The sequence below is a fragment of the Podarcis raffonei genome, chromosome 17 (assembly GCF_027172205.1).
Source record: "Podarcis raffonei isolate rPodRaf1 chromosome 17, rPodRaf1.pri, whole genome shotgun sequence".
Lineage (NCBI taxonomy): Eukaryota > Metazoa > Chordata > Lepidosauria > Squamata > Lacertidae > Podarcis > Podarcis raffonei.
This window is the reverse complement of record NC_070618.1, coordinates 27,437,052-27,459,896: the sequence shown is the minus strand read 5'-3', so window position 1 is coordinate 27,459,896 and position 22,845 is coordinate 27,437,052. Positions and strand designations below refer to the sequence as shown.

The 22,845-nt window shown below is 42.8% G+C and overlaps 1 protein-coding gene across 5 annotated transcripts in view; it reads left to right on the top strand.

The window, feature by feature from the left end:
• The window catches only part of MLLT3 (MLLT3 super elongation complex subunit), a 117,677-nt gene that overhangs the window by 58,121 nt on the left and 36,711 nt on the right, over window positions 1–22,845 (top strand). For all 5 annotated transcript variants that reach the window (XM_053371821.1, XM_053371817.1, XM_053371822.1 and 2 more), the window contains 3 exons: window positions 3,933–4,076; window positions 6,754–6,873; window positions 10,458–11,066. In XM_053371821.1, the coding sequence (XP_053227796.1) occupies window positions 3,933–4,076; window positions 6,754–6,873; window positions 10,458–11,066 (873 nt within the window). The remainder of the gene's footprint in view (window positions 1–3,932; window positions 4,077–6,753; window positions 6,874–10,457; window positions 11,067–22,845) is intronic.

Below are 22,845 nucleotides of genomic sequence, written 5' to 3'. Positions count from 1 at the left end.
CTATGGGACTATCCTATCTTCATATAATTTAGGAGCAAGCACCCCTTTCCTGCCCCTATAACTACAATCAAGTTCAGAGCTCACTTCTTACTGTGATTTATGTGCTATTTGTGCTTTTTTAAAACAACAACAACAACTTGTCATTGCTTGGACTCTTCCTGGGATATTAGAACAAAAGCAAAAGAAATGTTCGGTCTCTTTCATCTTGTTCAACTGGGTAACTTTGCTCGATCTAAACAATTTGAAGTGTTAATATTTCACAACAACAGTTATCTAATTCAGGTGTTTTTTAATTGGCGCAATTATCTCTTTTTTACAGTTGGAACTAATGCTTTAAGTATCTGACTGCTTGACCAGACAAAATGGAATGCTTCTTCAATACCTCTGTGCAACGCAAAAGCATACATCCTGTCAGAAAATTGATTTCCATTTTACTTGCTTTTTACAGTGCTGGGCATCTCTAAGTTAGTTCACTTGGCTTTTGCATTTCCTTTACATAAAACGAAATTAAAGAACTAGTGGGTTTGTAGGGTCAGAATGGTACTTATGAGATTTACAAGACCTGCTCGCATGTGTTTTCTCTCTGTCTGTGTTTTGTTTTTTAAAAAAAGGATATTGGTTTGAAAGTGTTTGCTCAGGTAGCTATGCTGCATACAGTGGTGCCCCGCAAGACGAATGCCTCGCAAGACGGAAAACTCGCAAGAAGAAAGAGTTTTCCGTTTTTCGAGGTGCTTCGCCAGACGAATTTCCCTATGGGCTTGCTTCGCAAGAAGAAATTTCTTGCACGTTTCTCCGCTATCCCGGACGGCTTTTGAAGGCAGGCGGGGGGGAGCAAAGACTTTCACCCACCGCCGGCCTTCAGAAGAGGTCCTGGACCTCTTCTGAAGGCCGGCGGGGGGCAAAAGTCTTTGCTCCCCCCCGCCTGCCTTCCCGGGATAGCGGAGAAGCGCAGCGCGTTTCTCCACTATCCCGGACGGCTTTTGAAGGCAGGCGGGGGGGAGCAAAGACTTTCGCCCACCGCCTGCCTTCAGAAGACCTCCGCTGTCCCGGGGGCTTTTAAAATGCTGGCGGTCGGCAGCAAAGCCCTCCTGTCCCCGGAGCTTGCGGGGCGGGAGGTGGGGAGAAGGGCTTTTCTTCCCACCGCCAGCCTTCAGAACAGCCTTCTGAAGGCTGGCGGTGGGAAGAAAAGCCCTTGCCCCCCCCAGCCTTCAGAAGAGGTCGGGGGACATACTGTCCCCGGACCTGGTCTGAAGGCGGTTTCCATAGGAACGCATTGATTGATTTTCAATGCATTCCTATGGGAAACCGTGCTTCGCAAGACAAAAAACTCGCAAGAAGAAAAAACTCGCGGAACAAATTAATTTCGTCTTGCGAGGTACCACTGTATAAGTTTAAGAATTCAGGAAGATGTAACATAGCTTAAAGAGAATGGAGGGTTTGAAGTTCTGCTACCACATTCAGAGAGAGTACATTTTAGCCTAGATTATTGCAGCCATTGGAAAACAATGAATGTTCATGAATTAGCTATGCGACTAAAATGAACTGTTTTCTCTTTGTTAAGTTCTTCTTACTTGTCAAGATGATGATTATGATGATTGCATTAGGATTTGCAGTACAAATCCCAAAAAAATCCCTGCCAGTAGCTGGTGACTTTGACCAAGAAGCATAGCAGAATTCTCTTGGAATACACAAAGGCAGTTGTACACAAGTGCACAATTTCTTCACTAAATGTGGCATTTAGTTTTTGTTCCAGGGCATTGTGGAACTTTGGGCTTCATACAGAGTGGAAAAAATAATTACTTTTCCCCAAAGAGAATTATTTCATTCTTATCTATAAAAGCATGAAGTCTTGCTCTTCCCTAAACGTCAAACCGATCTAGTCTGCTAATGGTTTTTCTTGATGTTATAGAACATTATTAGGGGTAGCTGTTTTCCAGGGTGTGTAGCTTTGCGTTCCGGGGAAAATCTGTCTTTCGTGAGTGAACTGTTGATTCCTCAAGATAACCCCCTATAGCTGTCGGACGGCAGTGTTATTTTTGTTGTGACACTCAACCTGACCTTGAAATACTGTTCTTCTCTGAAGAACCTGCTTCAAAAGAAGTTATATGTGTCCTCAAATTTTGCTTGGAAAATGAGGTTTCCATTTGTGGATGTGTCTGTCAAAGCTTCCATTATTTGGCAACTTAAATTGTAAAAATCTAGGGCATAGAGGCAGGAAAGGCTCTGCATTTTTATCTTACCTGAGGAGCTATCCTTCCTTGTACATCAATTGGCCTGCCCTGGCCTTCTAAGAACTTTTGTACTATATTTACAACAGGGCAGTCATTTGATTCCTTTCCCTGATACTACAAATTGCATTGTGTTGGCCTGGTGTGTGAGAAGTTGGTTGCTTTTGTTAGAAGAACTACTTAAATACAAGTCATTCTTTAAATGCTTTACCTATCTTTGCTAAAGCTCAGGTACAACAAACCATTAAACTGTATATATTGTGTAGCACTGGTTTTCATGAAGTAGCATGAACAAAAAAATTCCACAACATTCTCAGTGGATTGGAAAGCATGTTTTAAGTCTAGCCTCCTAAAACCATTATGTGGAGATCACAGCTTGCACTCACATAGAGGAACAATATTATTTGAAATTGTTCACTGGTCATTATCGCAGCATCCTTTGCCTCAATCTTTTTACTGTTGAGGAATGAAACATAACTTGATTTGGGGCTTCAAATTCTATGTAATTAGGGTTTTTTCCACATTTTCTCTATTCGCCTTCAGCAGAGATTCTAGGAGAATTAACATTTAGGATTGCACTTCACTAGTCAGTAATGCAGGATTGGGGCATAGATTCCAGACTTTAGGGAAGTCACTATATTTCAGCCTTGGTTCCCTGTTTTTGTTTTTTAAAAAATGTAAGCACCAGCCTCCTGGTAATATTGGGTTCTTATTTTTATAATCTCAAATATGCTTATTCCACACACACCCCAGCTTCAATTTTGTCCTTTTCTTTAATTGAAGACTTTGAGCAGGGAACGTGGTTAAATGCTGACAGAAAATGCATGTGTTGCCAAGTAGAAAAGAGAAATTGCAGCTTTTATATCGTCGTTAGGGATTCTTGATTGATCTTAATAATTGCAGTGAGTCTCAGGAAAGAAAATGAGAGCAAAGTTATATCCTCATCTCCAAGTATACCAGGCCTTTTTTACACTATAGCTAGCACTTTGAAATGTTCTTGGAACACTATAGAGGATCAGTATCAACTTGGCAGCAGTGTGCTTCTAGTTGCATTTGGAACAATCTGTGGCCTCTGAACATTTGCCAAGGGCATCCCTGACAGTTTGTTAAAATAATGAACCCCTGGGGTTAAAAAATAGTACTTAGAACATGCTGTATGAATAACTGACAATAACTTAGCATAAACTTACACTCATTTTTTTTTGGGGGGGGGAGAAATGATTTGTGAATTGGGCACTGACATGTCTACCCATCTGATTCGGAAGCCAGTTCCTAAATTCTAGATGAACGCTACAGAAACAGTAGTTTGGTTTAATAAACTTTTATTTCCTTGTTGGAGAATAGCTTGATGCTAAGTTGGGAGTGGGGGGAGCTTAGTTTAGGATGAAGAAGATTTACTCCAGGATAGACTTTTCAGCCATGAAACTTCTGTTTATTTTACCCACTTTGAAGAGAACAGCTCTGGGGGAACTTTTTCCTGGAAGTCTTTCTCAAGCGATGACTCAAGCTAGGAAGCCCTAGGACTTGTAAGCACTGCTCAGTTTTAAAGATTCCACTTAAGGTAATCTTTAGATCTTAATGAATGTAATGTTGCATTTCACGACAGACGAAGAAATGAATCAGCGGTAACAACTGGCGTAAAAGCAAGCACGTCGTGTGGTGTCCATTTTGTTTGTCTATAGTTGACTATTTTCTAACCCGTAGGAAGAACCGAAGAAAGTCCGCTTTGACTATGACCTATTCCTTCATTTGGAAGGCCACCCACCTGTAAATCATCTTCGCTGCGAAAAGCTCACGTTCAATAACCCAACGGAAGAGTTCAGAAGAAAGTTGCTGAAAGCAGGAGGGGTAAGTCCTGTCTGTATGTCCAGAAACCATATGAAGGAGGCTGTATGCACAATCCTTGGTAAAGTCTCGGCATTGCAGAGTTTGATTTCTCACCCCTAGCCCAGAATGCTTTTGAGTAGAAAAGGCACGTTTTTTGCACCAGTGACCTGAACCCCGCAAAAATAAGTACGGAATGTGCAACATTCAGCCCAGCAGATAGTCACAAGATCAAACTACTACTTACGGGCCTATCAGCTTGAAGCTAATGTAGAACCAATTCATGCATTTCATATCCATAAAGTAAGACAGTAATTCTGAAAATGCTTGGCCAGTTTAAGATCCAAAATCAGTGAGACTGTGTTTACACTGTTGCAGACAGGACTGCACTGTTCCTACAAGATCCTGTTCAGTTTGCGGCTGATTCTAGATTGAGCTTTGTCGCCAGAAGCCCAAGATTGGTAAAAAGCCTTCTATTAGCTGTGGCCTTTTCTAGACTTGCCACAGTCATCCTTACTTTGGTAACATCCAGAGGTTGATTTCTGTAATGCCCAGAAACTCCAGTTTCTTTTTTTTTTAAAAAAAAGGCTGCTAGGTTCTCTGAGAAGTCAGTAGCCAGAGACAGGATGTAGGAAGCATATTAAAAAAGGTAAAGGCACCCCTGATCATTAGGTCCAGTCGTGGCCGACTCTGGGGTTGTGGCACTCATCTGGCTTTACTGGCCGAGGGAGCCAGCGTACAGCTTCCGGGTCATGTGGCCAGCATGACCAAGCCGCTTCTGGCGAACCAGAGCAGTGCACGGAAACGCCGTTTACCTTCCCACCGGAGCGGTACCTATTTATCTACTTGCACTTTGACGTGCTTTCGAACTGCTAGGTTGGCAGGAGCAGGGACTGAAGAACAGGAGCTCACCCCGTCGTGGGGATTCGAACAGCCGACCTTCTGATCGGGAAGTCCTAGGCTCTCTGTGGTTTAACCCACAGCGCCACCCGCGTCCCAGGAAGTATATTATTCAGTGCTTAAATGGACTGGGCTGGTTGCGGGTCTGTTTCCGAGTGCATTTCAAAGTGTTTTTCTTTTTACGACCCTACATAGCACCTGAAAGCATTCTCTTTCCACATCAGCCTGTGTCGTGGGTTAAGAACATTGGTGGTGTGTTTTCTTATCCAGAACAAGGTCGGTGGCTACTGGGAAAGGAGCTGTCTCAGGTGCCCCCACTTGTAGAGCTATTTCATAATTTAGCTTCTTGTAGAACCAAAAATTATGAAAATGGCTTCACGTTTATTTCTTTTACTTCCAGCAAGTAGCAGGATTTCTTGCCCCCAGGAGAGTAAAATTTGCTGTTTTTTGTTTTTGCTTGCATTTTCAAACTTATTGAAAGAAAGTTAAATTGACTATCGTTATACATTTAATTTACACAAAGCGCAAAAGGATTAGTTCCTTAGATGTTAGGATTTTTTTTGCTCCCCCTAACATGGCTAGCATAGCAGAACCACAACTCTGGAATCTAGATTTCATATATTATTGGAGTGCATGGATGCTCAGTACTTAAATCTAGTTCCTAGCAGTATGCTAGGTGATAAGTTCATGACCTAGATTCCTCCAGGAATACTTTGAGGTGCAAAAAGTTCCCAGCTGCGGCATCAACGTAGCTATCTGTTCCACTGTCATTTTACTGGACTGCTTATTAGCCAGCTGAATGACTAAAACCGGCAACAGAAATCAAATGAACTGCAATCTCTAATCAGCCCTAAAGCCTGAACAGTAGTAGTTGCTACTTATAACCTTGCTATCACCTTGTGCAATATTGAGAGAAGGTGTTAGGGAGAAGGAGCTGGCTAATTTTTTAGCTAGAAAACATCATCAAGCATTTTCTCTTTTTGCATGACTATAGGGAAGCAAGCTGCAAGAGGCATTTCATAGTCAAATGGCTAGAATTAGTATGTGTTCAGTATGTGTTCATTAATAAAACACACACACACACACACACACACACACACACAAACCTTATTTTTCGCTCCATAAGATGCACTTTTTTCTTCCTAAAAAGTAAGTGGAAATGTCTGTGCGTCTTATGGAGCGAAAAATACGGTTTGCGTGTGTGTGTGTGTGTGTGTGTGTGTGTGTGTGTGGTTTTTGCATTGGGTCACCCCAAATTCACCATCAGATCACATAGCATGTCCATGGCTACAGCCTGCACCAAAAAAACCACATATCCACTGTTTTGTGGGGCCGCAATGGCGCAAAAACATGGTTACAAAGCACGGATCCACACGGATCCTCAGGATTTTTGCATTGGGCTACCCCAAACTCACTGTCAAATCACATATCATGTCTGTGGCCACAGCATGAACAACAAAAATCACACACCCACTGTTTGGTTCAGAATATTTTTTTTCTTGTTTTCCTCCTCTAAAAACTAGGTGCGTCTTATTGTCAGGTGCATCTTATGGAGCGAAAAATACGGTATATATCAGTTATGCTTCTCTGGGCTCTTCTAACAGCATTTTTAATGTGGATTTTTTTCCCAGTCAGTCTGTCCTTTCCATTGATGGTGAACTCCAAATTATACTAAAATTGATGCCAATTATGTACGCCGACAGCAGAAACCAGAGTTTGATTTGAGTGCCCACTTCCTAGAACTTTGCTTTAGATCCTCAGCTGTTTTATAAATGTTACTAATGCTTCCATTTTAAAATAGATCATGGTAATGTCAGATGGGACCTCAGCTGCTTCAGGACAGAGTCTTCACCTCCTCAACCTTCCCAGTAATTCCCTGTCTTTTTCTGAAGTGAAGAAGAAATCATCTCATGGGCCGAAGGTGAGAGGCATAGGAGGATAACAGAATTTGGGATGTGCGTTGGTTGAGGGTTTTGAAAGCTGTGTGGCCAAGAAGCAAGTGACAAGTTCAGAGCAATACTTGAATCAGGTGACTGAACGACCAGTCATAGTTCTAGAATATATTTATCACCCTTGAACATTTCAGATTTTCTTCCATTTATTTGCCTTTCAAAGTGAGGTGAATTATGTGCCTTGAACCTATGTGCATTAAATGGCCATTTTTTAAAGCAGATGTTAAATTTGCAAATATGAACATAGTTTTTCCACCTTATACCCTAACCTAAAGAGTAACATACATTAGAAACTGAACAATGCAGTCATCAAAGTGCGTTTTCATTCATCCATGAAAGTCTGGTAATAGAACGTATACAAGTTTCCTCCCATTTCTCAATAAGGACCAGGCAAAGTTTAATTCAAGTAGCCTTTATTGGCATCGCATAAGAACATTCAGAATACATTTAAAACAGATAGGGCAGTGCAATCTTGTCGCCACCCCAACAGCACAGTCACCCGCCAAAGGGCAGAAGGAGCGGGCAATCTGCCTCATCTCTGAGGGTGTTGAGCAAGGGCAGGATCCTGTAGCATACTTCGGCGACAAAAAATCAAATAGGGGAACTTAACTACTGTCTTGGTAAGCTCCTGGTCTCTCCCCTGTAATAAGAAGTGCATAACCTCTGATTTCCATGTTGGAACACATAGATGGTCTAGAAATTGTTGGCGGAGATCATCATACATTTTACAGTTAAGGGCCGTGTGAGCTAGAGTTTCCACCAGGTGGGCTTCGCATGGGCAGATCCTGTCTCCTTCTGCCAAACCCACCCCAAAGGAGGTTAGAAGGATTAGAATTGAACCTAGCCAGCGAAAAGGCCCTTCTTTCTTGCGGATTAAAAGTTCCAAACTACTTTTCAGCAACAGAAATCGGGTTAGATAAAATGCCAAGGAAAGCTGAATGTTAACTGTGTTCTGGGGAGCTTGTGATTTTACTACTACGGGGAGCTAAGCCCCTAATTAATAAGTATCTTCACTTTTAAGAGCATTTCTGCACATATTTTAATTCTTGGGTGTTTTGTGTAGCCAAGACCGTTTTAACTTGCAGTAGGATAAATTGTTAAGAGTATTTTCGTAGAATTGTAGAGTTGGAAGGGACCTCGAGGATCATGTAGTCCAACCTCCTGCAACACAGGAATCTTTTGCTCAGGGTGGGGCTAAACCCACAACCTTGAGATTAAGAGTCTCCTGCTCTGTTGGCTGAGCTATTTTCCAAATCTATGTGAAATGCAGATGGCTAGCAGCGATTTAGCATTATGACAAGGTCATAATGCCTGTTTTGAGAAGAGGCAAAGCTAGAAATGGCAGGCAATACAATAGAAGAATGCCATCGTCAGTATATAACTTAAAAGCCAAGAAAATTTGTAAGCTGCTTCTTGTTAGTGGTCATTTTTGCATTGAAATGTGTTGCATTTAATTGCTTTTTCAATTTTATTTTTTTAAAGAAAACTATGTAGTAATTGGAGTCATCTGCTTTATGCCTAAAAGGTTACACTTCAGTCTGGTGAAGTCAATTTATCGTAAGATTGCATGTTAGTACAGATATTTGAACTGTTCGGATCATAATTTGAACTGTTCATATCTAATGCTGGCCAACTTTTTTCCCAAGTTGGGATCCAGCCTTATCTCAGACACCCCCATTCTTGTCGTGAGTTCCCCAAAAGCATTGCTTTAAAAACAGGAGAAGCTAGATTTCAGCTGCAACTGGAAGAGAGAATTGGCAGACCATTTACATGCAATGGTTTCTTTGGTTCCTAGGAGGTGTATTGTGTTGCAATTCCCACCTCCCACCAGTTGGAATAAATAGGGCACCATTATTTTAGGTTAATGGGCAAAAATTGGCCACAACTTTATTGGTTACAGGTAAGAGTGGTGTTGGCTTTAGGCATTGGTCCTATCAGACTATCCGGCTTCAGCCTGTTAGCATGAAAACCGGAATGGGTTAACACCAGCAGGGGGAGCCCTGAGATGCACATGACTAGGAACTCCCCGAGGGGTCACCGCTCGGGGGCGTGCTTTAGGCCCTGGCCTCCATAGGTTTTGGACGAGGCAACGCCCCCCGGAATCCTTTACCGGACTACCCTTAAATATTTGGGGGAGGTGATGGCGCTCCTCCCCCCTTGACCCATCTACATAATAATACCCCTACCCGCCAAAACCAATGAGTTGTGACGATTTGCTACGGGGTAGGCGAAAAACCAAATGGCCAGTGCCAATTTACCAAGTGGAAAAAATTCCTACCAGGCCCCTTGACGGCGACCAACCGAAGTCCATAGCGAGGTCAGAGAGAAAAGCTAGAGGGTGGGTGCGTGGGAAACCGAATCTGCGGCAAGGACGAAAAGGGGAGATCCCGGGGCCACGCCAGGCTTAAATGACCCAGGCCACGCCCCCGGAGCCAGCTGATGCGGCCCGAGGATTCCCCTGGTCGCGCGGGACTGACTTCAGCCCCGCGTGATTGTTGGGGGCGTGAGCCTGCAATACCACCTCCTCCTTATGTCGGAAGTGGCTTTGTCAGTGTGTTGCATGGCCCAGCTCTTTTTCTCATGGTTGGCTCTGCAAGTGGTTGATGAAGAAAGCAAACCAAGAATTAACTCTTTATTATATAATATCTTGCACACATGCACGAGTTACTCGAATTCTTCCGTGACTTTATCTGCGTGGTTATGGTGATTGAATGCAATGGATTGTCCATTCGACTTGCACGAGGATCTCATGAACTACAATCACGAGGTTGCAAAGAGGGTCAGTTCCCTCGAATTGGTCTTATGTGTATGTGTTACGCCATCTATAGGATTCATTCCAGTAGACACCCCACAAATATGACAAATTATGTCATATCTGGTCACGTAGTTTAAGTGCACAATTTTAGCAATAGGATTAAAGATTCAGAGCTGTATTCTAATTCATTGGTTTCAAAGGAATTCAGTTTACTTCATGCTAGATTTTGCCTTTTAAAAATGTTTGGCAATAAGAGGAAAACCCTCCTAACTTTCACTTTGGAGGGTATCTAGCAGGTTAACTAAAACTCAAAATAAAACATTCCATTTAAGGAGTGCTGGGTTCCTATTTGCTGTATCTACTTTATGATTTAACAACACCAACCTGTTAGATAAAATAGTGTTGTTGTTGTTGTTTAAATATCTATTTTGCTGTTCATAGTATTTTCGCTCACATTGTGGTAAGCAGTAGTAATACAATACAATACAATACAATACAATACAATACAATACTTTGTAGATAAATACAAAGGCAAAAATTCCTTTCTATGGAACACCCTCCCACCAGATGTCAAACAGAAAAACAACTATTTGACTTTTAGAAACATCTGAAGGCAGCCCTGGGACGTTTTTAATGATTGATATTTTATTTTGTTTTTAATATTTTGTTGGGGGCCTCGTAGCCGGGGCAACCCAGACAGATGAGCAACAGATAAATAATAAAATAATAATAATAATAATAATAATAATAATAATAATAATAATAATAAAGTTAACCTTGTGGTTTCCATTGTTGCAGGACCCAAGTAAGATTATAAGCACTTGCAGCAGCAGCAGCAGCAGCAACAGTTTTTCAAAGCCCCATAAATTAACTAAGGAGCACAAGGAGAAACCTTCTAAAGACTCGAAAGAACATAAAAGTGCCTTCAAAGAACCTTCCAGGGAACATAACAAATCTTCCAAAGAGTCCTCCAAAAAACCCAAAGAAAACAAACCACTAAAGGATGAAAAAATTGTTCCTAAAATGGCCTTCAAGGAACCCAAACCCATGTCAAAGGAGCCAAAATCCGAAAACAACATCCTTACCATAGCAGGTGGACAGCAACAAGAGAAGAAAGCCCCCACGAAAAGGCCTCCGGGGATGGATTCTGAGGATCTTGCAGCCAAAAAGAAGAGGAAAAGTGGCTCGGAGGCTTTATTTAAGAGTTTTTCCAGTGCTCCCCCACTGATACTTACTTGTTCCACAGCGGACAGAAAACAGACAAAGGATAAATCTCAGTTTAAGATTGGGAAAGTCAAAATGGAAAGTGAGACACTGGAAAAGAAGAAAACCACATTACCCCCCTTTGATGATATTGTGGATCCTAACGATTCCGATATGGAGGAGAACATGTCCTCGAAATCTGAAGTAAGGCTTTTATATGGCTATTATCCCTTCCTCAGTTTATCCCTTAAAAAAAAAGAGAGAGAAAAGGATGTACATAATAGGTGGTATCAAACTAAGTTTTACTCAGAGAAGGGGTAGGTCCATTAATTTAATTGGGTCTACTCTGTGCAGTTTTAGTTGAACAGCACCGTGTGCTTGCAGGTTCTGTTTCGTTATTCAAAACCATGGAAATTGGCTGTAGGCACACTTTCATTTGCAGATGCTTTGGCTGATTTCATTTTTTACCCTCTCGGGAGTTGCATCAGTTTATTGTTGCTTTATTAATAACACTGCAGAAATGTGCGTTAACGGAGGCCGTTCAATGTGATTGCTTCTCGCTGCCAGGAAAATAGCATATACTAATTGATGCATGCAAAGGGATAATACATTGAAAATCGGCTTTGAATGGGAAAGAGATGTGTAAGTTTGTATATGATTGCAACGGCTCGTTCTTAGCCAAGATGCTAATTGCTTGCCCACGTATGCTTAAGATACCATTAATTGCTAGGGGTCCCTCCAAGACCTATTCATAGAAGTGTGTTCATCACTTATCTCAGCTTGGTAACTTAAAGATGAATATGCATATGGTCTAGAACAGTATTGTGCGTCCAGTTGACACTGTGGGCTTAAGCTGTTCTGACTGATAAGTCATAATTTGGTGCTAGTATTAATGAGTGTTGAACTTGCATTACATCACAAAGTAAAATTCAGCAATGTGTTGGGATTCATACTTCTGAAGTTCATGCTTGTGTGGGAAATATAAATTGGCTCTTAGATACTTGATAGTGTGAAATGAATGTAAACAGCAGAATATATTTTAAGCGTTACATGTACTTTAGCACGAATCTCTGAACAGATGGTTGTCTGGTAGAGGAATACATTTCATAGACTTCAGGGTTGTAAGGTGTTCTTTATGACAGAAAGGAGATGATTATATTTAGTGAGTTGCCAAGTCTCACCCGACTTGAGTTCTGTAAATTTGCTTGCCTACTTTAGTCATCCACACTATTTGCTCTACAAAAAAGTTCTGTGGTGACCTCCTGTGCTGTCTCTTTTTTTTGCTTATGAAAGTGTAATTTGGTGTGTAATGTGTAGTCTTTGTGGGGTTGGTGGGTCTTTGCATTAGGAAAGTAGACTAGGTGATTTCCCCCCCTATGCTTGTAGCACTAGATGATTTTCCTGGTTGTTGCTTTTTAAAAAGTTGATAGTTGTAATATTTAGAAGTTATATAGCACTTTCTGAATCTCCAGAGTGCTTCAAGCGGACTTTCGGTACTTACTTTGTAGAAGGGATTGAAGCACAGGAAATTTAAAGGTAAAGGGACTTCTGACCATTAGGTCCAGTCGTGGCCGACTCTGAGGTTGCGGCACTCATCTCGCTTTATTGGTGGAGGGAGCCGGCGTACAGCTTCCAGGTCATGTGGCCAGCATGACTAAGCCGCTTCCGGCAAACCAGATCAGCGCATGGAAATGCCGTTTACCTTCCCGCCGGAGTGGTACCTATTTATCTACTTGCACTTTGACGTGCTTTCGAACTGCTAGGTTGGCAGGAGCAGGGACCGAGCAACGAGAGCTCACCCTGTCGTGGGGATTCGAACCGCCGACCTTCTGATCGGCAAGTCCTAGGCTCTGTGGTTTAACCCACAGCGCCACCTGCGTCCCTGCAGGAAATTTAGGTTTGTGCAATTACAGTGTATTAAAGTACTCTGCTGCCCTAGCAACACAACTGGAAAGTGTGGGATGAACAAATGACCAACAGGAAAACATATAAGCATCCCACAAGGAAATCAGAACGATTGATCATGTTCATGTAACATCACAAACAAATTGGAACAAATGTTCAGTACTGAGTGGCTATAATCTAACCTCTGTGTAAGCTTTGTGCACGCAGGGTGGATAAAGGAGAAATAGCTTGTCTGGAGGAGCTCTCTCCTGTTGTTCCTAGGCTCTGGAATTCCCTTTCCCAACAGGCTTGTTTGGCTCCATTATTCAGGGAAGTTTTTAACGTGTGATATTTTACTGTATTTTTGGTTTCTATGGAAGCCGCCCAGAGTGGCTGGGGAGGCCCAGCCAGATGGGCGGGGTATAAATAATAAATTATTATTATTATTATTATTATTATTATTATTATTATTATTCACTGGTATTCGGGTAGCTGTGCTGACGTGGGTGTTCCCATCTAGTGTATGTGAGGAGAGCTGTTTGAATTTGACATGGTTATGCTCACTTTTTTGGATTAGTGCTGCCTTTGAAGTAGTACAGTGGACGCTCAGGTTGCGAATGTGATCTGTGCGGGATGCACGTTCGCAACCCGCAGCATTCGTAACACGCAGCGGCGCGTCTGCGCATGCACAGGTTGTGATTTGTCGCTTCTGCGCATGAGCAAATCGCGTTTTAGCGCTTCTGCGCATGTGCGACTGCTGAAACCCGGAAGTAACCCAGTAGTTCCGGGTTTCGGCGGTCCGTAACCCAAAAAAACCGCAACCTGAAGCGTCTGTAACTCAAGGTATCACTGTATTTGTTGCACGCTACCTTGGATGTCTGAGTGACAGGTGGAATATTGACGTTTTTAAATAAGCTTCCAGTTCAGTGAAAAGTTCTAATTGTCCAAAAGGCTGATTTACATAGAAATTGAAGGACACACAAATCTTGTTTGGTGATATATGCGATATGGGCACAGCAACAAAGCCAACAAGGTTTCCTGGCCCAGTATTACCCCCACAGAACAACAACTTCTTCTTCTTCTTCTTCTTCTTCTTCTTCTTCTTCTTCTTCTTCTTCTTCATGCTACCCGTCTGACTGGGTTGTCCCAGCCATTTCCAACAATTTATAAAACCATAGTAAACAGTTGAACACTAAAAGCTTCCCTATATAGGGCCAACTTCAGATATAGAAGACACCTGAAAAGTCTTTTTAGAAGAGTCATAGTTCTTCATCTCCTTGGCATCTGCTGGGAAGGCGTTCCACAGGACAGGTGCCACCACCGAGAAGGCCCTCTGCCTGGTTCCCTGTACCTTCACTTCTCGCAATGAGAGAACCGCCAGAAGGCTCTCGGTGCTGGACCTCTGTGTCTGGGATGAACAATGGGGGTGGAGACGCTCCTTCAGGTATTTTGGAATATTGTGAAGCTCCTTGACATCTGACGGGAGGCGGGTGCCACCACCGAGAAGGCCCTCTGCCTGGTTCCCTGTACCTTCACTTCTTGCTACGAGGAAACCGCCAGAAGGCCCTTGGAGGTTGCCTAGGTTAACTTATTGGACTGTTAAAAAGGTGAAAAGGGGTAAAGGCAAGACAATGCACACAGCCCTGAGCTCCTGGGAGGAAATGCAAGATGTAAATATATAATTCCATTCCTGTCAAAAAAACCCAAAAAACATTCATGTAAAGAAAAATAAGCATGCACAAAGGCAGAAAGGCATCCCTCCTCTTCCTTTAACTGCAACACTACAGTCCTGATGTTTTACAACAAAGCAAAAATCTTGCCAACCCTGAAGGTATAAATATACGTGCACCACATATAGTAGTTTATTGTCAAAATCAGCTGGTCACTGCAGAATAGTTTTTAATTGCTTTACAAAATAGGATTAGAGAGGGAGAGAGATTAACATAATCCTATATCTGTTCAAAAATAAATCCCATTGATTTGCAGCACAATCCTAACCACCCACTCAAATTCTGTAGGATTTATCCCCAGGTGAATGGGATTAAAGATGGCAGCCTTACTCCCAGAAAAGTGAGCATAAGATCCTGGGAAGCACCAGATTCAAAGCAGGCTATGAATTAGACAAATAAACTGCCCTGTTGAGCAGCCCAGGACAAAATAAACTTTTATAGCTTTTTATATTTAGAAACAACACTTAGCACATTTTAACAGCATCTTAAAAGTGGGTTGTGCTCTTTTATATTTCTCTTCAAAATTATTCAATAGATAAAATATATAATAAAGTGGTACCTCTGGTTACGTACTTAATTCGTTCCGGAGGTCCGTTCTTAAGCTGAAACTGTTCTTAACCTGAAGCACCACTTTAGCTAATGGGGCCTCCTGCTGCCGCCGTGCCGCCTGAGCACAATTTCTGTTCTCATCCTGAAGCAAAGTTCTTAAGCCGAGGTACTATTTCTGGGTTAGCAGAGTCTGTAACCTGAAGCGTATGTAACCTGAAGCGCATGTGACCCGAGGTACCACTGTATGCTATTCCTTACAAAAAAAGAAGAAAGAAACAACAAAACTATACAAGTTTTAGAAGACACCTGAAGGCAGCCCTGTATCAGGAAGTTCTTGATATTTTAGATATTTTATTATGTATTTGTGTGTGTTGGAAGCCGCCCAGGGTGCCTGGGGCAACCCAGCCAGATGGGTGGGGTATAAACAATAAAATTATTATTATTAATAATAATTATTATTCACCATACCAGGCTAAGTTCAGTGTGCTAGTTTGGGTTTATAAAGTCCTGTATAGCTTGGAACCAGGATACCTGAAAGATTGTCTCATCCTGTATATATCCAACTGATACATCCAGCTAAGGTGAGGAACTCCTGCAGGTACCATCTTCTCATGTGGTCCATTTCACACAGTCCAGGAATTGGGCCTTTAGTGGTATGGTCCCAACCCTTTGGAATCTCCTCCCATTAAATATTAGAGAGGAAAAGTGTCTGCTATCTTTTCAGCACTTACTGAAGACATTTGTCTTCCTACAACCCTTTTTAAAGTACAGATCTTTCCCAAAATTCCTCTGTGTTGGAATTGCTTTTAGGTGTTTTCTGTTTTTCCTGCCCTGGGCTTATTTAAATTGGCAAGATATACATATATATGTGTGTGTGTGTGTTTTCACATTTTGGCCAAAGTGGATGAAATTTACAGACACATGAGCCCTTCCAGAGCAGCTCAAACCTGCCAAATTGCAGACAAATAGGCCCAGGGGATTTAATGCAGAGCACCTTCAAAGTTTTAAAACGAAAGAATTGAAGGCATGGTCTTTTTTTAATTTTCTTATTTGTGGTTGACCCTTCTGAGGGGTTGAAAGGCTGGAGGGCGTAACTGTGGTGGTCTGATTCTGATCTGGAGGCACGTATTGTGCTAGGAAAAGATAAAGTAATTAATAGATTTACAGTGCAGTCCTTATACATGTGTATTCAGAAACAAGTCTCATTTGTGTTCTGTGGGGGTTACTCACAAGTAAGGGGGTGTGGGGTTGCATCCTAAGTGTTTGAAGACTTATGAGCTACAAGGCCTTGTTAATAGCAGAAATACTTTGTTTTTAAGATAAAGGATAGTTCTAGATCACTTTTACTGCTCTTGATTTTTATTTTCAAGAAATAACTTTCTAATGTTGCTTTAAAAAGACTTATAGAAGTTACGTATTACTTACCCTTTTAAAATTAAATATTTTTAGAGAGAAGATTCAGACGCTACCTTTTTTTAACGCTAAACATCTAAAAATGACGCTAAAGGTTATGCACCCGGCAATTTTCTTTGCCGCTCTGACCAGTGTAAAATGCTGATTAAAACTCGTGCTGCAGAGACAGGCTACATTTCAGCAGAATTTGTTTTTTAATGGCACCTATTGGCCAGAAGAGGTAAATTAAAATTATCCCATCGCATAAAGGAGTTGTTGAGAATAAATACGTTGCTAGAAATCTGGTGGGATTTCACAGGGTGCTCAAAAGCTGAGTAAGTTTTAACTCCCTTGCAGCCTCATTCATAGACAGTTTATACTGTCTGGAGCCAAGCAATAAATAGCTTGCTAGAGGAACCATCATTAAGTTTTCCCATGATGAAAGCTACTTGCAGACAGAAGGTGGTCTTTCGTTTTATTTCTAAGGTGGGTCTTTAACGACTGTTTCTCTTAGTGTGGGGCAAAGGTTGTAAAACACAGAAAGGATGTGGCTGAAATTGCCTCCCTTCATTTTTATACCATGGCCCTAACTCAGTTACAACTAGGGCTAAAGGATGTTTCCGTTCCACGCTTTGAAATGCGTCTGATGCTTACTCACACAGAGCTCTTGGAGGCAAACCATTTGTAAGCACAGACAAGCTACAGTTTTTTAATGAAAGTTTTGGCCAAAACACTGACATTTAGAGAAACGGTTAATCAACAAGCATGTTGAGGATATTGATGCAGCCGAAATAGCTTTACAGTTTGTAAGAAAAACTACGTTGCATTTCTTTTTAGATGAGAACTGAACTTCCCAATAGCAACATTTTTCAATGGCCAGGTATAGAAAACTGCTGCCGGCTTTTTTGCTGCTTCGGATAGTGAAGGCACGGCCATTCAGTGGTAATTCTGAAATGGACTGCTGTTGCCGCAGTTTCCAGATGTGGCTGTCACTCTCCGCTGAGTAGAAACATTGAGTGACTTTTAACTGCGTATTGTGGAATATGCTGCCTTTATCCTACGTGGGAATGTAAACATGCTTTTAATTAGCAGAAATGTAATAGTTAATATATGGGACGCGGGTGGTGCTGTGGGTTAAATCACAGAGCCTAGGACTTGCCGATCAGAAGGTCGGCGGTTCGAATCCCCGCGATGGGGTGAGCTCCCATTGCTCAGTCCCTGCTCCTGCCCACCTAGCAGTTCAAAAGCATGTCAAAGTGCAAGTAGATAAATAGGTACCGCTCCAGCGGGAAGGTAAACGGCGTTTCTGTGCGCTGCTCTGGTTCGCCAGAAGCGGCTTAGTCATGCTGGCCACATGACCCGGAAGCTGTATGCTGGCTCCCTCGGCCAGTAAAGCGAGATGAGCGGCGCAACCCCAGAGTCGGTCACGACTGGACCTAATGATCAGGGCCCCTTTACCTAATAGTTAATATAACCCAGAAGCAAATTACCTGCAGGTATGGATACTAGCATGCTCATCTAATCAATAACCTCTGTCCATAATGTCTAGATACCACAAATCTTGAGTTCAGTTGCACTACCACACTATTACTCTAGATACTTAAGATTTTCCTTGTGTATGTTTCCTGGCAAAAACAAATCTCAAATGTTTTCCTACTTTTATCTAAACTATGCACATGGTTACATTGAGATATATATTTTAAAAGATATCCTTGTCGTTTGAGGATGTTAAGCATTAATCTCAGCAGCAATCCAGATATTAACCACTGTGGTAGATCCTGTAAGGTACGAGTAACGTTTATATGAGCTAGCAAAGCCATCCAGAAGCGCTTGTGTATTCAGGCAGGTCAAAATTCCATGCTGTGACTTTTGTTGGCTCTCATCTGAAGTCTGTACAGGAACAAGGCAAAGGGCGGGAGGGAAGGAAAGGTGTAAAATTTATGGCTGTTGAGGCAGTGGGAGAGTAGCTTGGTCCACTTAAAACTCTAAAAGCACTGCCTTTATCTTTTTTAAAGAGCTGTACAAAACTTCAATCACAGGATGTTTGATTTCATGAAAAAAAATGTCCGCCAGTTTCCTATACTGCCCTATGTAGCTGCATGATAACAAAATGCTTAGCCTTGTTTTCGCCGTCTGCCTGATCAAAAAATGTGGTGGTGGTTCTTGCAGTATTTACACAAGGGGCTAACTGTTTTGTAAAGTGGAAAATTTGAAACCTCGGATCCCCTTATGGATTATTTCAGGCTGAACCTGCGGCTTATGAAAATAACTGTGGCCGAGAGAAGACGGGGAGCGGGGTTCTGTTTTCTTGCTTTTCTATCAACACACCTCCCTGAGCAGGGGGAATGAAAGTCAGGGGCGTCATCTCGTAAATAAGGATAGGGAACTTTTGTCAGCCCAAGCGCCACATGGGTGGGGACTGAGGCAAAAGTGAGCAGAGCAATAAGTGAATGCTACTTTTGTTCCGCTAGGCTAGTTTCTTCGCGCTCACACGTCTTCCCTTACTCTCCGTCCTGGCAAAGAAGAAGGATTGTCAGAGTTCAAGGGACTCATTCCAGCCAGGAGGATGCAAAGTGGGTGTGATGGCCTGGGAATCAGATTCAGAGGCTGAACCTGAGGAATCCCAGCCTGCACAGGAGTCCCCAGCTGAGCCGGGGCTGGGGCTTGAGCCTCAAGGGTCCTCACCTGTGCCGGATCCTCAGGAGCAGGCACCAGCTGAATCTGCTCTGGCTCTGGAGGTGATCGAGGACCCATTGCCTGCAGGTGCTCCACTCTCAGCCCCGTCAGGAGAAGGTGAGGTTGCCTCTGGGTCCAGTAACCCTTCAGCGTCTCCTGAGCTGCAGAGGCTCAGGGCAGAGAGGAGGAGGGAACTAAGTTCTCGCAGGAGGAGTGCTCGCCTCCAGGCCAGGAGAGGTGAGTCATCTGTGGACCGGGGCCGCCCTATGCCTCAGAGCAGATAAAAGCCAGCCAGCCCAGTCCCAGGTTGCGTGAGCAACATTGTTGGTAACCTGTTCCTGCCTGCACCCTGTCCTGCTCTTCTGCCTGAGTTCCTGACCCCACCCGACTTCTTGCCTTGGACCCAGCTTCAGCCTTGATGGACAGCCTCCATACCACACCCTTGACCTCGGACTGGACTCGGACCACGCTGCCCGGTAACCCTCCAGGACAAGCACAGTGGGGCTTGTAAGAGCTGCTTCTTGGGACAGTGTCTCATCTGTAGAGCATCCCAAGAGCCAGATAGGGTGGCCTGCAAGTCTGCATTGGGCCTCCATCCTTGAGGTGCCCTGTCAAGGATCCATATGTAGATCCATATGGAAGTCTTAGAGGCCCAATCTGCCATGTAGGAACATGAGGATGGGGCAGAGATCTTCTTCTGCCCAACTCAGAGCAGCTCCTTTTAGCTACTGGCTGCACACTCACTCATCCACAAAGGATGGTGTGTGTGGAAGTCCCACCAGAATAGCCTGCAGAAATTCCAAGGTAGTGACAGGGAGGGATGAGCTGGCCTGGTTTGACTGGATTCCAAGCTGTATTGCCATTGTTTAACAGCAGTGGGCTTAATTGTTACACCAGCTCCTGGCTGGTGGGTTCCCCCTTCTGTCCCAATTTTTGCACCAGCCTAGCATTGCCATTGGAGGCTTTGGATGTGCCAGTGGTTATGCCACTCCATCATTCCTCTGCTTCCTGGCCAGGGTTTGGGTTTCTATGCTCACTGGGATGTGAACCAAATGCACCAAATACACATTTAGATGTGTGGTGAAGACAATCCAAAGAGAATAATCAAGGAAATTGCAGGTTGCGGCCAATGAAGTTATCTTGCTGCAAGAGTTCTGCCGGTGCAATAGAACTTCCTATCCCTGCGCACACCCCAAATCTGCTCCGCCAGATGTCGGAGGTCCCAGAATAGATTTGGGGGGCACTAGAAGAATAGGAGATGAAGTCCTGTTGCACAGACAGAAGTCCTTGTGCTGTTGAGACATTGTTGGATGCAGCCCTGTTTGTTTTAAATTAGAAGGAGGAAAATGAAATGCAAAAACATTAGCGATGTTTTTAATGTGCTCAGTACATTATCCACAAAGAAATCAGTGTGTGTTCTGAGTACGCCCTAGATAAGTTTGAATCTTTGTTGCCTTCGATTGCATGTGTGCCTATAGCAACATGGATGATACATTTGCTGATCATGGCATACTGCTAAGTGTATAAATGCAAAATGTGCAGAACAGTATTTCCTTCACTAAAGATGGAAGATGGATGATAGGTGGAAATTATCTATCTGTACCTATAATAAAAGTATAAGCATGTTGTCGCGCTGCAGTTTGCTTTGCCACAGAGAGGTGGCAGTGTGAACTACAATGTGACAAGAGTCAATGTGGATGGGTGGCCCAGCTGATCTGCGGGGAGGTAGATCCTGAATAGGCTGCAGCAGCCTCCTCCCCCAGTAGCCTGCTTGCTTTGCTGGCTCCTGCCTGCCAGCTCTGGGGCCTCTGCCCCCAGCACTTAGGTCCCCTGGCTAGCAGGTACCACTGCTGGTCACCCTGTTCCTCAGCCAGCTGGGGGAATCCTCTCCTTTTGCCGCTGATGAGGATGAAGAGTCAGCCTGCGAGGAGGAACAGCATGGGAAAGGGGAAACCAGTTAGAGGCAGTGGCCGGCTGGCCTCATAATCCCCAGCTGCTTCTGACCTCCTTCTTGCAATGATGCTGCAGCTGGGCCACCTCTTCAGCCTGATTGGCTACAGCATGAAGTGGAAAAGGGGAGGGTTGAGTGGGGTTAAATTGGGTGTTGAGGGAGGGAGGTTTAGGGATGGAGTGGGCAGTATTGGTAAGTGAAGCAAGCAGAGGTTTAAGTAGCCCCTAGTTTATTCTATTTTTTGTATATTTTAAATCTATGTTTTTATATTTAATTTATGTTTTTATGTATATTTTCTTGCTGAAAGGTCTGTTGCGGCAGTCACTTGGGCTTCTGCTGAATTAATGGCTGGCTTATTTATTTATTTATTTAATTCCTTCCAGTAGCACCTTAAAGACCAACTAAGTTTGTTATTGGTATGAGCTTTTGTGTGTATGCACACTTCTTCAGATACCAAAAAGAGTTTATGAAAGTTGCACCATTAGTGTCTGTTTAATTAACTATAAATGCAGCTATGGTTCCAGCCAAAGATCTAATAATTTGTCTGTTATAAATTTTTAGTAGACTGTTCTGACCCGACTCTCTTTGTCTTGTAAAACCTCCAGGCCCTTATTAACTGAATACCTTTCCCTTCTGCCAAAGCCTGAAGGCAAGGTGTGATATTTTTTAGCAGATAACTGAGTGAAATACAGTCATAACGAAATAGGAGCCCATGTGGAGCTTGAATAATAGGTTTCCATTTTGGAATAAGTGATGGGGGTTTGGGGGAAAGTTGTTGTAAAGCGGTCTTTCTATGTTTCTGATTAAAAGGAGGTGTGCCTTCAGCTGAATTTAAGCTGATAATATGCATTGAAAACCTCTGCTGTAGTTTCCATGAATGTGTCATGCCATTATTAAGTAGCATCACTCTGTCAAACTAACAAGCTGAGCAATTTTAATCACTGCAGCCAGATTCTCACTGCATCAGGCGGTACTTGCAAGAGATACTGTGTGAATTTGACACTCATTGTGAGTTGACCATATCCAGAAATGTGAGAAGAATGAATTACTTGGTAGATAGAATTTTGGTTTAGTTTCATAGTATAGTTGATGGGACTAATTTTCCCCCTTTATTTTTATTTTATTGTATATTTTATACTTACAATTTATTTTCAGATGTTATCCTGGTTGGCATACCTATATGCAATAATTTTGAACTGCCTAAGACCATGGGAGTTACAGCTGTTGAACATTTTGTGTATTTATGTGCAAAGTCACTGATAATATATATTTTTGAAAAACCAATAAAGAGTAGTAGTACAGTGGTACCTCTGGTTACGTACTTAATTCGTTCTGGAGGTCTGTTCTTAACCTGAAACTGTTCTTAACCTGAATCACCACTTTAGCTTTATTTATTATTATTACTATTATTATTATTATTAGCTAATGGGGCCTCCCGCTGCCACTGCGCTGCTGCTGCACAATTTCTGTTTTCATCCTGAAGCAAAGTTCTTAACCCAGGTACTATTTCTGGGTTAGCGGAATCTGTAACCTGAAGCGTCTGAAACCCGAGGTACCACTGTACTTAAATTGGCCGTGGATTGGGCCCCTTCTGTGGTCTGCAGGCTTAGGTAGTGGTTGTACTTTTGTATTCAGCGTGAAATGACATATTCTTTAGATCGAAAATTGCATTCTTGAATAGGTTTTTCTTCTCCATCCTGAGATTGCCCCATATCGCTTCTGCACAGTTCATTTATGCAGTGTGCTGATAGGCAGTTACTCTTCAGGACTCATAACCAAGACTATTCATACCTTTCATGGT